Below are 16,683 nucleotides of genomic sequence, written 5' to 3'. Positions count from 1 at the left end.
TTTCACTCTGAGGTAGTGTCTGTCTTTGTCTCTGAGGTGTGTTTCCTGTAGGCAGCAGAATGCAGGGTCCTCATTGCATATCCAGTTTGTTAATCTATGTCTTTTTATTGGGGAGTTGAGGCCATTGATGTTGAGAGATATTAAGGAATAGTGATTATTGCTTCCTGTTATATTCATATTTGGATGTGAGGTTATGTTTGTGTGCTTTCATTCTCTTTGTTTTGTTGCCAAGACGATTAGTTTCTTGCTTCTTCTAGGGTATAGCTTGCCTCCTTATGTTGGGCTTTACCCTTTATTATCCTTTGTAGTGCTGGATTTGTAGAAAGATATTGTGTAAATTTGGTTTTGTCACGGAATATCTTGGTTTCTCCATCTATGTTAATTGAGAGTTTTGCAGGATACAGTAACCTGGGCTGGCATTTGTGTTCTCTTAGGGTCTGTATGACATCTGTCCAGGATCTTCTGGCCTTCATAGTTTCTGGCGAAAAGTCTGGTGTGATTCTGATAGGTCTGCCTTTATATGTTACTTGACCTTTTTCCCTTACTGCTTTTAATATTCTTTCTTTATTTTGTGCGTTTGGTGTTTTGACAATTATGTGACGGGAGGTGTTTCTTTTCTGGTCCAATCTATTTGGAGTTCTGTAGGCTTCTTGTATGCCTATGGGTATCTCTTTTTTTAGGTTAGGGAAGTTTTCCTCTATGATTTTGTTGAAGATATTTACTGGTCCTTTGAGCTGGGAGTCTTCACTCTCCTCTATACCTATTATCCTTAGGTTTGATCTTCTCATTGAGTCCTGGATTTCCTGTATGTTTTGGACCAGTAGCTTTTTCTGCTTTACATTATCTTTGACAGTTGAGTCAATGATTTCTATGGAATCTTCTGCTCCCGAGATTCTCTCTTCCATCTCTTGTATTCTGTTGGTGAAGCTTGTATCTACAGCTCCTTGTCTTTTCTTTTGATGTTCTATGTCCAGGGTTGTTTCCATGTGTTCTTTCTTGATTGCTTCTATTTCCATTTTTAATTCCTTCAACTGTTTGTGTTTTCCTGGAATTCTTTCAGGGATTTTTGCGATTCCTCTCTGTAGGCTTCTACTTGTTCTCTAAGGGAGTTCTTTATGTCTTTCTTGAAGTCCTCCAGCATCATGATCAAATATGATTTTGAAACTAGATCTTGCTTTTCTGGTGTGTTTGGATATTCCGTGTTTGCTTTGGTGGGAGAATTGGGCTCCGATGATGCCATGTAGTCTTGGTTTCTGTTGCTTGGGTTCCTGCGCTTGCCTCTCGCCATCAGATTATCTCTAGTGTTACTTTGTTCTGCTATTTCTGACCGTGGCTAGACTGTCCTATAAGCCTGTGTGTCAGGAGTGCTGTAGACCTGTTTTCCTGTTTTCTTTCAGCCAGTTATGGGGACAGAGTGTTCTGCTTTCGGGCGTGTAGTTTTTCCTCTCTACAGGTCTTCAGCTGTTCCTGTGGGCCTGTGTCTTGAGTTCACCAGGCAGGTTTCTTGCAGGGGAAAAGTTGGTCCTACCTGTGGTTCCAAGGCTCAAGTTTGCTCGTGGGGTACTGCCTAAGTCCTCTCCGCGGCGGCAGCAACTGGGAGGATCTGCGCCGCTCTTTCCGGGAGCCTCCGTGCACCAGGGTTCCAGATGGCGTTTGGTGTTTTCCTCTGGCGTCTGGATGTACACAGAGTGCAGTCTCTTCTGGTTTCCCAGGCGTGTCTGCCTCTCTGAAGGTTTAGCTTTCCCTCCCACGGGATTTGGGTGCAGAGAACTGTTTATCTGGTCTGTTTCCTTCAGGTTCCGGCGGTGTCTCAGGCGCAGGGGTCCTGCCGCTCCTGGGCCCTCCCCTACGGGAACCCAGAGGCCTTATACAGTTGCCTCTTGGGCCAGGGATGTGGGCAGGGGTGGGCAGTGTTGGTGGTCTCCTCCGCTCTGCAGCCTCAGGAGTGCCCACCTGATCAGGCGGTGAGGTCTCTCTCAGCGCACAGTCTTATTATGGCTGACCCACTCCAGACCTTACCAGAAGATTTTGGGGACAGGACAAAGTGAACAAAATGGGAGCCTTTTAAATACACAAAACAGGCTGTGGCACTGATGAGTGATAAAGAGTGAGGGATAAGCTCGACTCTCCCTCAGAAATGGGCAGAGGTGCTGGCTGCTCCACGTGCTACACACACACACACACACACACACACACACACACACACACACACACACACACACACACCAGCACAAGAGCGGCAAATCTTGTCTCTTGTTTGGGTCTGAAGATTTTGTTTTCATTTTAGGTTGTTCAGATAACTTTGGTTTTCCTAAGGTACCATTTCTCACACTTAAAAAAATGTACTTTTTTTTTGGTAGAAGGAAATAAAAACAATGACTTTTCTAGAATCCGAGGTGTAGACACAGCTCTGAAAGTAAAGCCTGCCACAAGTTTCTATTATGTCCAGGTAACGCCCACACTCATGCAGTCTCCTCACAGCGAGTAGTCAGCACTCGCATTGCCCATCAGCAGGATGCCCTGACCCTAGCTCTGTAGTCACACTGAATGGCACTGCTCAAACTCACCTGTGACCTGCTTGTCTGGAAGAGAAGGGATCGGGATGGCGGACCCAAACTTAACCAGGAGACGTTCATATAACCAGTCAAAGTGCTTATATCTGTGGTTTACAGATCGATTAGTGTTCTACAAAATAAGGGAAAGAACCAACAGCGTTACCAATGCCAAGGTCTGGGATGGGAGAAAAGGTAAGCTGCAGCCAGCTTCGTTTAAAGAGCAGGTACTCACAGTGGGTGTTAGCTGATACTCAATGTAGCTTTTCAGACCGTACATTTTGGAACCTTTCCGGGGATCAGCTACCACACAGTCAAACGTAGAGGTAGGATAAACCCACATAGGGCCATAATCTCCAACCTGAGCAAGAGACAGGACAAGATGATTCTGTGACACAGCTGCAAGAGAGCAGAGCCCAGCTCTGTCCAGAACTGGCAGTCCTACAGCAGCCATTCTCACGCCTACTGCAGAACTCGCAGTTCCATACGGATGCCACTTGTGCTCCTAGTGAACCTGTAGACCATAATTTAAAGGTATTTTTGTGTGTGTGAAAACAGAACTGTACATGTCAGGTTCTGTCAGTGATGTCATACACTCAGGTTTGGTACACTCTCCTCTGGTTTGTGATTTAGTACAGGGCTCACTGGTAAAACAGTTTTCAAACAAGTAACTGCTCTATGATGATGCTTGGAGCAGTGCAAAACTGGCCACAGCCTGACAGCCATTATTTTAGCCATGGTATGTGTTGGGGTGTTTGTTCTGTTCCTCAAAGTCAAGACCCAGAGCTGGGGTGGTGGCACACAGCTGTAATCTCAGCACTAGGTAGGCTGAGGAACAGGAACCTTTGAAGCACAGGCTAACTACTTTCCCAGGGTCTCCTGTGCTGGTGTAGAAACACAGTAACCAGTTCACTGGTTGTCTCCAAACAGCGAGTCTGCCAGGACTCCAGGACTCCTATCTGATGCCTGCCTGTCTCTCCCCACCCCAACCCCAACCCTGGGGCCCCATCCTTTCTCCACCTGTGACAGACATACAGGTTCAGAAGGTCTGGAGAGGTTCCTCAAACTTGAACTATTCTCAGAGGTTTGCCTGGGGTTGGGTGAGCTCCACACAGGGTGTAGAGAGCTGGAATATCAGTCTTGAGCTCTGATCATCTCTGCTATCTCGAATCTGTTTGCTACCATCCTGTAAAATTGCATCCAAGGCTAGAGAGGTGGCTATGGAGGTCCATGAATCCCGAAGCTAACACTCGGGCTCGCAGCAACTCTCCCTGCAAGTCTTGAGTTGGCTCTGGCCCATCAATTCCCAGATGGACAGAAAGGGCAGTGGGTCTTACAAAGAACATACAAGGAGATGGATATGGTGGTTTATGCCTGTAATCCTGGAACATAGAAAGTGAAGACAGGACGGTGAGGAAATCAAGGACTACTACACGGAGACCCTGTCTCAAAAATAAAAGCAAAACCCCTCAAAAACTAATCAGACAAAATAAATGGTACAAGTCCTTATCGCCTTAAGAACAAACAGGTTGTCTTCCTGGACTAGAACAGAAAAATAAAGTGAATTTTGTAACTTGGGAAAAAGGTAAAGAGCTAACATATTGTCTCCAAATGGAGCAGTGTTTCTAGCAGAGACCCACATTCATAAAGCAGGCAGTGTGCTGCTCTCAGTACCTCTGACAGTCAACAGTGGTCCTCGCTAGCCCAGAGCTCACTCTACAGGCCACTCCACAGGCTTCAAACCTGTAGCAGTCCTTGTGCCTCTGCCTCCTGAGAACCAAGATTACAGGCAAATGCCACCATGGCCAGCTCTAAACAGGTTTTTAATCTTGCAGTGAGGGAAAGCATGCTGAGCAGTAAAGGGAACACAGGGAAGAAAACAGATGGGGCTGAGGAGAGACCTGTGCAAGCTGAGAACTCCCCAGCAAACAAGGCACGCCGGGGGCAGGAAGAATGCCCGTGTCTCATTCTGTGCAGAGGTGGAGGAGGAAAATGCAGGACAGGATTACCAACTCAGGAGGTGGCTGAGGACTGCAGACGACTAATATGGCACCAAAGAGGTCTAAGAATACACAGTTAAGCTGCCTCAGGGGCTGTGTCTAGGAGGTTCTGCTAAGCCTTCAGTACAGCACCTGAGGGCCTGTCTTAGCAGCAATCCTTTGTGAAGAGGACAAAGGGCAACAGCCTAGGTCCCCAAACTTACCAGACCTTATGTTATCAGTGAGTAATTAATGCTAGTTTTCAGTCTAAGCACAACCTGGGTTTCTGTCTTTTCCCCCCCATCTCCTGAAGACTCAATGGCTTTCCTCTTTATTTTGCCATGTGAGAGGCTGTGCCACTGGCCTGCCCACAGGTTCATGGGTCTACCACTTCCAAAACTCATGGACAGTGCACATGCTGGACCTCTTGTTCTGTTCCATCACACCTGTGACAAATTCCACATGAAAGTGAGGGGCAGACCTCTGGCTCTTAGTCCCCTGAGCTCTAAATTTAAATGAGAAGTGTATGTGGTTTTTTTTTCCCCAGCCTGGTATAAAGATTCAAATCTTCTTATTCAGAAGATAATCACAGCAGGCGCACTTTGGAGAGACAAATGGTCCAAGGGGCTTTGGATTGTACACTTCTATTTGGAGGTTCCTAGAGTTTGAAGTTTTCACAGATGAGGGAAAGTAATTAAAGGATCCATTATCATCCCTGGTATTTTATCATGCATCCTCTGAAGCCAGAGATTACAGCAGAAGGCTGGTGGTTCCTCCTGCTCATCTGCAACCACGGTGATTACATCCCAGGCTTCCCTCAGCTACATTTAAGTCAACAGGGTTACAAAATAGTCACAGCTCTTCCTGCCCCCTACAATTTCTCTTGGGAATTCACTAGGTATTGCCTAGATAAAAAACGTATTAACAATCAAAGTAAGGGATGAAACCAAAGAGCCTTTGCCATATTATATAACAATCATCTCGCCAAGACAGATTACATTGTTAACGGTGCCATTAACTCCCGGCTTTATATGCTAGCCCCTTATCTTGAGCTGACAGTTGGTTGACTGGGGAAATCCTATTACCAGCACACTGGAAAGCACCTTATCCTAATTATGGGCTGCTACTTTCATCAGGGTAGAAAACTAACGACTGAGCTGAGCCCACTGGCTGGATAAAGAAGGCTGGTATGGAACAGAATGTAACATGTGCTGTAAGTCTTAGAGTCGCTGACACTTTAGAAAAGAAAATGTACTGAAATGTACAAGTGATGGGTCAACATTAATAGTTGAAAGATAGAAACAGGGAAAACTGAGAAGCACTGACAATTATTGATTTATGCTGATTATCCGTAGTACTCCTAAGGACACATTATCAACTATCTGGGACAGTATACGTGTGCTTAAAAATACTTCCAAAAAGACTAATGTTCTTAGCGTAGGTATTATATAAAGAACTTTAATTAGAGATAAAGCAAACAGACAAGAATGAACAAACTTACAATGATGGGGATTTTCTCTTTGGGTTTTGCTAGCTGCTTGGCCAACAGGTACTGCTCCATGCCAGGTTTTGCAAATCCAGGGAATCTGTTCATGAGGAAAGTCTTGTGAGTCTTTGTCTTCACAAAAATTCAATTCTCACCGTGTAACCTGAACATACCAGTTTTAACCCTGTTCTGTATGTAACTGGATAGCCAGTCAGCCACTCAGTGAAGCCTGAGTGGGGAGGAGGGCATATGTCTCTAGCAGGCGTGCTGCACACAGGCACTCTGCCTGCCTAACCACGCCTGAGCAAGCTGTCACCACTAACGGAGTGAAGGGCACACATGAAGACAGTCCTTCATCCCCCAGTGCAGCATGGCGATCTGAGCTGGCTACCTGTGGCAATGGCCACTCGCTAACGCCTTCACATCTATGCCCAGTAATTACTACTAACTAAACAGCAATCTATTCACTTTTGAGCATCATCAAGATGTGTTCTCACAATGCTTCAGTGTATTTAAATTTCCGATTTTTCTTTCTGGCACAAGGCTTATGTTTATAGCCAACACATAAAATGCATTGTTGAGTACTTCAAAATACTGCTCCAAAAAGAGACAGAAGTCTTGGAGATACAGGTTCAAATGAGCCCGAACTAATTTGCTTTCAACCTGGAATGATATTTTAGAGCACAAAAAACCCTCTAACTAAAGCCAACCGTCTTGCTTCAGAGATGAGGGATCTGTGTCAAACAGGCTATCAAACCCGGGGAGCAAGTGTAGAGCGGAGGGAGGGCGCAGGGCTCCTGAGCTGGCTCCTTTGTTTTGCTGTCTGTACTTTTCAGAGGACTCAGAGACAAACCACAGGTAAGAGGGCTTTAAACACATTTTATACTTAGGCTGGAAGAACAGCTGAGAGCAGCACCCATCACCCATCTTCCTGAGAACCCTGAGTCTAATGATGGCCATGACTAATGCTATTCTGCACACAACTAGGCACAGAAATGGTGCCGGAAGCCTGGAGAGGCATAAGAGAGTGTGGTCTAAGCTCCTTTAGCACATGTACGTAAAGAGACTATGGAGACCTTGCAGGCCCTATGACCCTAGATCAAGACTTTGATCCTAATCTCTAGATAGATGCTAAACACCGGGCTTTCTGGAAAAACAAGTCAGACGCAAATAAACACTGTTTGAATTGTGAATTCACTGTGAATTGTACAACTCGAGTACAGAGACAAAGTATTGACAGTTCAGGATACATTTCCTAAGTATGACTGCTACTAACATCATTCCTTATGCCCTTTCCCCAACCCCCAGATCCCTCGGCAGTGTCCATATCCACAAGCAGTGACTCTCCAAGTTCCTCAACAGTACTGTGCTTTAGCTAAGAGAACTCTAAGTGAAAACACACATCAGAAGCTCATTCCACAGTCTAGGAACTGTGTTCTGCACCCTGAGAGTCTGGACCCTGATTGGCCCAGCTACACTGTACCCACGAGGCTCCAGCTTTCCCTGCAGTGAAACAGACATGTCATATTCTACCAGGGGATCTGAGGGTGCTCATGAACCACTCTGTCAGTGCCTGCCGCATGGGAAGTGACTGATGAAATGGGTAAACGTTGAGAGAGCTGTCACTAACATTGTTTTTTAGCTTTCAGTAGCTAAAAATATTTCTTAATAACAATTAATTTTATTGATGAATTACTATATCATGGTGTTTATAAGTAAAAGCAATAAAAAGCATTTGAAGGTTTTGGAGGCCCAGGCTAGCTTCACACTTGCATACACAGCTGAGGATGCTCTTGAACCAGCTTCTCCTGCTTCCGCCTGCCAGATGCTGGCACTGCAGGTGTGTGCTGCTGTGCTTGACTTGAAGACGTTAGAACTAAATTAATACTTCACTTATTAACTTCGCAAATCTGATAAAATAAGCTTCTTATCGAAGATTAAAGGCCAAACAAGACTCCAAATTCAGAAGATTACTCAACAAAAAAAAGGTCAAGCTCTTACATTACAGAATGTGTGTGTGTGTGTGTGTGTGAGTGTGTGTGTAGGGTGTGTGTGTCTGTGTATGTGTGTGGTGTGTGTGTAGGGCATGTGTATGTGTGTGTAGGGTATGTATGTGTATGTAGGGTGTATGGGGTGTGTGTCTATGTACGTGTGTGTGTGTGTGTGTGTGTGTGTGTGTGTGTAGGGTGTGGGGGGGTGGGGTATGTGTGTGTACACGTGCCCTGCTCATCCCCCCCCCCCCCAAGGGTGTCTGCATCCTCGGCTCCCCTTTGCACTTACTTGTTAAGGGGCAGCTTCATGGAAGAGGCACCCGCACGGCTGTTTCCCCGCTGGATGCCCCCTGCTTCAGCTGGTTCTGAATCCTTAAAGTAAGGTGAGGAGGACTTGGGGTCGTCCCAATCTTCATCCCATTCATCATCATCACCAGTCGCTACAGGTCGGAAAAACAAGAAAAGCAAGGGGAAAACAGAACACCATATGTGAGAAGCTTAACTGTAATGACTGGTGCGAGCCCGCAGGCTTGGAAGACGGGGGCATGGACTGCCATGTGGATCTGAAGACCACAGGCTTTGCAGTCGGCCTGCAGACTTGACTTACGAATTCTGCCCTTTTCTCTGAATGCAAGACACATCAGAAACAGGTTAAATAAAGCAGCCAGGGTAACAAAACCCTGACAAGTGCCTCAGGTGACACAATGGATAGTATCTTCAATCAGTGGCACTGGGAAAACCATATCCACTCACAATCATAAAGCCAGCCCCTTACTATAAAGTCATCATCATATATAAAAGTCAACAGAAAGTCAGGTACTTAGACATTAAAACTGCAAACCATAAACGTCCCAGAGGACAACGGAGAAAATTCCTCGACACGCCCTTAGCACTGTGCTTGGGTGTCACACCAGAGTCGGGCAACCGCAGCAAAGCTAACAGACAGGGCCACATCAACCAGCAGGCAGGCTCCTGCACGTAGGAAGCAGCAATCGACTGGTAATCAGGCACGCAAGGATAGTTCCAGCAGGAACTATCAAGGATAGACAAGATAGTTCCAGCACTGACACAAACATCCTTTCTTGGGGGGGTGGGATATGTGTTATATATGTGTATGTGCATGTGCACATCTGTGTGTATGGCTGGTGCTTAAGTACATGGAAACTGGGGGCAGCATTGGATACTGTTTCTTAAGAAGGCCATCCATCTTTCCTTATTTAAATTTTACTTTTGTGTTCATGAGTACCAAGTGCATGCAGGGCCACAGAGCCCAGCAAAGGGTACTGTGTCTTGGAACCGAAGTTAAGAGAAATTGTTAGCTGCTGTGTAGTATTGGGAAATGGAGCCTGGTCCTCTGTAAGAGCAGCATGCTTTTAACCGCTGAGCCATCTCTCCAGGCCTGGCCACCTCTTTTGGAGACAGGGAATGTTCAGTGAGCCTATGGATCAGCCTATGTCCATCTCACGGCTACCATGCCTGGGGTTTTTAAAGTGGTCCCGTCCCACTAAATCACTGAAGTGCTTCTCCTTCAGTAAATCTCTCCTCTGCTTAAAAATTCATAAGCAGAGCTTCCTGACCCAGCCTCATGTTTTGGCCTTTCCTGGATGACAGAAGTGTCTTCCAATCCACAAGACTCAAGGTGCAGTCTGGGACTGAAGCTCACCACCAGAAAAAAAAAAAAAAAACAACAACAACAACAAAAACAAAACAAAACAAAAAAAAAAAACAAACAAAACCAAGCCATGGAGGGCTGAAACCTGAGAATCTTCCTGTCCACCTCATCCTCTGTGAACTGGAAAAGGGCTGAAGATGTAGTAAATAGTTAGCCACACCAATGGGACTGATCTCCAGAAAACTCTCTGGGCTGCAGGATCAGTGTTTTCGCTGGTGAGCATGTGCAGATGCTGGTAGTGGTAATGACCTCTGGTCAGTCTGGTACACCCCAGGTATGACAGGAGAGGGTCTGGAAGCACCACACCTTGCCCATGTAACCTCCTCATCTGAATGCTTATTGTATCTCTTGATTTACTCCATGATAAATTGACAACAGGAAGTCAAGTGAGTCCTTGAGTTTTGTGCACTGTGCTAACAAGTTCATGAAACCTAGGGAGGAGCTCCTGGGAGGGAAGCACCCATGGTTCCAAGGAGATGGTGTCAGTACTGAATGAGACTGTAGGACCCTTCACCCAAAGTCACTGTGCTGTGCTGACTTAGAGGAAAGCAAGGTCAGCTTACTCCTCAGGCCTGTCACTCAGGCAGAGGTGTCCCCTCACCTGGTCCTTGGTAGGCCTGCGGATGGCCGAAGCCGGTGTCCCAGTTGTTGGCACTGCTGTTCCTCTGAGCGCCAGCCCCATCTGTCCTGGTGCCCCAGGCATCAGAGCTGTCCCAGTTCCCAGATCTGGGAGCATTCCAGGCTGACCAGGGGTCACTGCCACCACCAACCTGTGTGGGAGAGGAAAAGGAGTTCTTGTGATTCCTACAGGTTGTGACTCCACTTAGCTATGGGTCGACAGGGGAACTGAGAGCAACACAAGGGCTGGTACAGTCACTGGACATGGACCTAAGTCTCCACACACTAACCCAGGGGAGAACACGGGAGCACGAGATGAGAGATGGGTCAGCTCCACTGAGAGCACATCCTCCGACATCACCTGGAATGCCATTGCATGCTCCTGCCAAGGCTCTCCCCACTGACCTAACTGCTCTAAAGTAGGGACTCTAAGTAGTTCTTAATTCTCACTCACAATGAAGTAATACACGGTAAATGGAAAAATTCACGTGGAGTTGATCAGGCCTGCCGCTTTAGAACGTCTACCCGGACACACGGTAAACACCCTCCTTGCTCTGTAACTCACAGATCATGCCTGGCCCTTTACCTAAGCCCTGCTCCAACTAAATTTAGCACTGCCCAACATCCAGGAGCAACATATTCAATATATCTGTGTAAAAGTTTTCCTTTTCAGCCCTGTTCCTGGAATGATGACTCTGAGACTAAAATTTATTAATAAATGCCTGAGTCATAAGCTTTGCTTGTTTGCTGACTTGCTCATAACTTATCCCTTTTACTCTAACCTGGGTTCAGTGACGTGGCTGCTTTCCTTTCCTTGTCTCTTCAGAGTTCCTAGGGCGAATCTCCCAAGTTCAGCTACCTGCTGATTGGTTATCTCTCCCTCAGTCCTGGCCTGCTTCTTCCTCAGTGTCTTCCCTAATGTCTCCCCTTTATTCTACCCTGAGTTCATTTACCTGCTGCTGTATGTCCATCCTCTCCTCAGAGTCGCTGCTTGAATCTCTGTTCTATACCGAGTTCCTCTACTACTGCTTTACGTCCTTTCCTCAGCATTCCCACGTGACTCTCTCCTTGATTCTAACCTGAATTCATCTACCTCCTGGTTAGTTACCTCTCCTTCAGGCCAGTCCTGGCCTCCTTTCTCAGCATGTGGCTCTCAAATCTCCTGCCAGATGTCCCACCTCCTATCTCCTGCCTCTGCTCATTGGCCATAAGCTTTTTTTTATTGGCAGGTGATACTTAGATTCAAAGACCTTGTTACGTAAAAGTTATCAAAGCATCCTAAGACACAGAGGAACATGCACTCTAGCTGTATGACAGGGAGCTATGGCCTGTATAACATCCTGTTTAACAGGTGGATATTTCAAGCCATCCACTGAAAGAACTCACAGCATTAGCCTTGCATCTGACTGTCGCACCAGAAGGACCGAGAATGAACTTGGGATGGCCACTAAGGTAGCAGTGGCAGGCATGCACACAGCACACTCATGCATCTATAACACAGGAGCTATGCTCATGACAGAAGCAGTCAACGTGGTGTCTAATAAGCTAGCTTCTGAGAAGTACATCTCCAGGTGGTGTAAGTATCAGAATATGCTTAAACAAACCTAGCTATTCACCAATGCTATAGTAGATAAATATATGATATGGCCTACTGCCTAGGCCATATTGAACAAAACAACACAAGATGAAATCAGGTAGAGAGAGAATGATTCAATTACAAGATGCAGCACACACAGCATGTCTAACGTAATGCCACTGCTGGGGGAGGCAGCAGAGGGTTCTACAGCAAACTTCTTTTTCAAGAAGTAGATGTAGACGAAAGCCATGAGTTATAAAGAGTGGCGAGGGGTTGGGGATTTAGCTCAGTGGTAGAGCGCTTGCCTAGCAAGCGCAAGGCCCTGGGTTCGGTCCCCAGCTCCGAAAAATAGAAAAGTAAAATAAATAAATAAATAAATAAATAAATGGCGAACAATAAACCAGCAAAACAATTGTTCATCCATCATTATGCCCTCCCATGCATAACCTAATCCACACTTTTATGCGATGGGCAGCAAGCCGGTCGAGTAGATGTGTTTGCACCAGTGTCACCACATGTGCATGCACAAGCAACATCTTCTATTATGTATACCTATCTGTCATGATATCACCAATGGGAATGTTTAGATCCACTCCCATCTTATGAGGACACTCACATGCAGTCTACCACTGACCCAAACAAGGGCTACTCAGTGTTAAATCACAGACTGGGTGACAAGGCCAGAATCCTGGCCAACTAGGTGGATTTTGAACTGTTTTGTAACTATGGGGCCAAGAATGTTTCACATGGGTACAGTGACTGAGAACTCAGCCCCTAATGTTGACCTAGGCGTGGATCCCAGCTTTCCTACTGACAACGCACTTGCATATGAGCAATTCGCCCTTCTTAGCTATGTCTTAAAAATGGGATCTGTAACACTGATGTCCTCAGGGCATTTGTTAAGTATGAACCGATAAGTGCATACAGTTCTGACTGAATACGGATTCAGCAGAGCTATCTAAGCATGGGGGTTCACCTGAAATAGAGTCAGTAGAGTTATCTGCACATGGGGTTCACCTGAAATAGAGTCAGCACTTGATGAGGCAGAAAGCCTAAGGGTCTGACTGATACGGCCTGCTACTTAGCAAGTTCTAGAGGTTGCCTGGCTACACTGCGAGACCCTGTCCCAAAATAATGAAACCAGCAGTTCACTGAGAGGTACACCTCCTTTTCCAAGCTATGGCAGGAGGGCATGGAGAGAGCTCCACAGGGCGTAAGTGCCAGGTCACATTACTGGAAGTAGTTTTAAATAAGGAGATGAAACTAGGCATTAGGACACTTCTGCTAGTTAAAGATCTGCCTCCCTCAGGTACCCAGAGAGGAAGAAGGCAGCAGTGTAATCCTCACCTCATGGTGAAGCTCAGTGGCTACCCCCAGTGCTCAGGCTTTGGTAGAGACACTTTTGAGCTTCTAAATGCCAAGAGCATAATGTCTCCAAAGTCTAATCCCAATGAAATAAGCTGGCCTCCAAGATCTGTGCGAAAGATCCTTTGGCCATCAATTTATTTGCTCTCAATCCACCAACCCCTTTGTCATGAAACCAGCCATGTAGTAACCCACTCTGTTTCTTAGTTGAGGCCTCCACTTCCCTAGCCTTTCCTTCCCCTTTCCCTCCCCAGTCATGCTCACTGAGCAACACTTTCTACCTTCCCTTCCTGGTACCAGGATCTGTTTGCTCTACTGTCACTCAGAGCCAAACCCTTCACTAGATCTCACTACACAGTCAGGTCTCAGGAAGAGTGTCAGCTGACAGCCTGCGGCCCCACCTCCCTAGCAATCACACTGCCTGGCCAGGCCTGGGAGAGCGTCTTCACATTACAGCATATGGAAAAGCATTCCTCTCAGGGTTGGCTGGTAAATGTTTACTTCTTCATGCAGTTATTCATGTCTCAATTTACCTTATTTATGGAAGAAGAAGGAGAAGAAGAAGAAGAAGAAGGGGGTGACTGGCTGAGACTTTCAACACAACCAACCTGAGCCCAAATGTCCACCTTAAAATAAAAAGGTATTCAGTGAGCACAGGACAATACCCAGCAAAGATTTTAATCAAAACCAGCAAACTCACGGCACAGCCAAATTCACCAAATGCTACCTACTCACAAAGGACACTGACACCGGCAGAGAGCCAATGCTGCCATAGTGTCCCGACTCTGCGGTAGTGTGTTGCATCTCCCCAACCTGTGCTTGGCACCACAACCAAAATACTACCGATAAGTACAAGTTGCACTGGAGTGGGGCAAAAACATGCACGCCATAGCTAGCAAGGCACACACAGCCAAGACTTCCAGATGTTAGAATGTTAAATCTAACCTTTCAAAAGCACCAGCTGTGGGAGGGTCCAACCAGGATGCTCAAAGCTGCCCTATTACCTCAACACACACACACACACACACACACACACACACACACACACACACACACACACAAACACACAAAGTGAGGGACAGAAAAGGCCAGCCACTCAGGGAACTGAGAGGCAAAAGTACACGTCCTACAGTGTGAGCTCTTGCTGGAATGTGGTCGCTGACTCTTCCTGACAACTTTGGAGCCCAAGTTCCAGGTCCACAACTCAGCATGGAATGATCACTGGTATCACTTCTATGGTGTGAGGATCAACTCTTGTTGAATGGCACCATTCTCATTTCATAGATGTAAATGAATGGAAAATTTGGAAGTCAAGGCACAGAAAAGATAATCAAGAAAGACTGATGAGACCCAGTTTACACTCTCACCCAAGCTAAAAAAATGACAACATATATGGTCTGTTTTAAAATCACTGGGCACCAGGCAATGAGGGGCGGTGATCCTGAGATACCGGAAACAAGAGGAGGACAAGGTGAGATCTACAAATGCCCCATTCCCTGCCTGGAGAGACCCTGCAGAGCCCAGTGGTCTGTGACTTGTGGAGGTGGAGCCTGGGCATGGGGAGGGCTGTGAGAGCTTGAGCTGTACCCAGGAAGCTCTCGGGGTCTGCAGAGAAGCAGGAAGTCTAAAGTTGACAGCTAATAAAGTCACTGTTTGAGGAATGTCTGCAAGTCAGAGGAAGGATCACGAGAGGAAACGTAGCACAATCTTCCACAGCAGGAAGCCTCACAGTGCACAGTGTACTAGCAGGGTTCATTCAGTAGCAGGGCAAAAGTATCCCTAAGTGAAATATTCCTGTTCTCACTCAAAAAAGCTTAAAACTGGAAAGAAATGGACATTTTAAAATAACTTCTCTTTATCACCTGGTTCAAAATATTAACAAGGGTGCAAAATACTCAGCACTACAAAGTAAAATCCCAAAGTCTGGCATCCAGTAAGGAAACTACAAGGGAGGAAAAAGCAGGGGAATATGACCCACATCAAGGGGAAAGAAAAATCAGCCACTGAAGCTGACCCACTCAGAACAAGGAAGCAAGCATTCATGACTTATGGATGTAGAGGACACAACCTGAATGAACTCCCAACAGGAGACGATAAACACAAAGAAAACAGCAGAGCTCCAGGGGGCTTAAGTGCACAGAACAAACAGGAAAGAAGAAAACCCATTAGCTACTACAGGAGGCAGCCATAAAACAACTTAGTTTGAAAACTAGCAATTAAAGAAAGAATTCTGTATTTATCCTGCACTCTGGATTAGGGTAGCTAGCTAGCTCCCTGGGTGATACCAGGAGGACTGACTGCACAGAAGAAAGCCAGGCCGGCAAGCACGGCAGGAAACCAGCAGTGATTCAGACATGGGAGCAAAAACAGCAAGCTGTCATCAGCACAGTGAGCGCTGTCCCGTTCATCTGCAGATTACTGCTGGACCGAAGGAGAAAATACAATAGAATGAAGGGAAATCATCATCCAGCTAACCCAGGTATCACTGGTGTGAACAGAGGACTGACCAGATACTGTGTATTTTGATGTGATGTAACTTGAAACATTGAACTTCATCTAAAGTGCACGTCTAATCTGAGCCCATGCAGCCCCCAGCTCTCATGTTCATGCAGTTGTGGCTGAGAATGTGGCAGCCGCTGGCTACGCAGTGCTGAGTTCTCAGCTGACAGCATTTCTATTCTGTTGTATTTTGCTCCCTATATACACCATTGGGCATCTTAGACCAGTAAGAAGCTCCTACACCTGATTACTAAGCTGAACCCACGGGACAGGGGCCTGCTGGGAGAGAGGCTGAGACCTCACTCATCTCTGAGTTCTAGGGTACGTTTAGGGTACTGTCTCTCATACATAGACACAAGAGCCACAATTTTAGGAGAGGCACAAAGGGAGAAGGGCTTTGGCCACCATGACTGACTTTCCTATATGTCTGAGCTTGGGAAGACTGCCTAAGTAGATCATGACCGAGAATTAGTGAGAATTTCTCTGAGTTGGTTTTCTCCAAACTAGCAAACAAAGGAAACATTAAAGTATACAATGCCCAGGGGTGGGCTCCGCTCCTGTGGCCGCTGTTCCCTTCAGAAAACATTTAAAGGTCAGCACATTCAATGCAGATTACTAGTTTGGGAAGTCCACTAGGAAACCTCCCTAGCCACAGGCCAACCACAGTTTATATTAGTATCTAGGAGGAGAGGCTCTGTGTGCATTCAAGGCTTCACCTCTGTACACACATGGAGACCTCCCAGGTCTCCACTGATCCTGCTGCCCCTCGGCCTCTCCTGGGGGGTAAGCAGAAGCTGAAGCCTAACAGAGGGTTCCTGCTAGGAAGGAAAGAAGCCATGGAGGGAGAGAGTACAGGACTGGGTAACTGCAAAGTTCAGAGCATGACTCAAAATGAGTAGAAAGTGAGTGTTTTTTGCTTACAACAGGAAGGCTGTTGAGAGAAGG

The 16,683-nt window shown here is 46.4% G+C and overlaps 1 protein-coding gene across 1 annotated transcript in view; it reads right to left on the bottom strand.

Moving 5' to 3' along the window:
* The window catches only part of Snx9 (sorting nexin 9), an 83,499-nt gene that overhangs the window by 24,147 nt on the left and 42,669 nt on the right, over window positions 1-16,683 (bottom strand). Inside the window, exons 5-9 of the mRNA NM_001127637.1 lie at window positions 10,282-10,450; window positions 8,298-8,448; window positions 6,033-6,117; window positions 2,788-2,913; window positions 2,568-2,685 (exon numbers count right to left, since the gene is read on the bottom strand). Of these exons, the coding sequence (NP_001121109.1) occupies window positions 2,568-2,685; window positions 2,788-2,913; window positions 6,033-6,117; window positions 8,298-8,448; window positions 10,282-10,450 (649 nt within the window). The remainder of the gene's footprint in view (window positions 1-2,567; window positions 2,686-2,787; window positions 2,914-6,032; window positions 6,118-8,297; window positions 8,449-10,281; window positions 10,451-16,683) is intronic.

This window comes from Rattus norvegicus, chromosome 1 (assembly GCF_021556685.1).
Source record: "Rattus norvegicus strain SHRSP/BbbUtx chromosome 1, alternate assembly SHRSP_T2T, whole genome shotgun sequence".
Lineage (NCBI taxonomy): Eukaryota > Metazoa > Chordata > Mammalia > Rodentia > Muridae > Rattus > Rattus norvegicus.
Note: the sequence above shows the minus strand (reverse complement) of the source record. Positions and strands in the feature narration are given on the sequence as shown.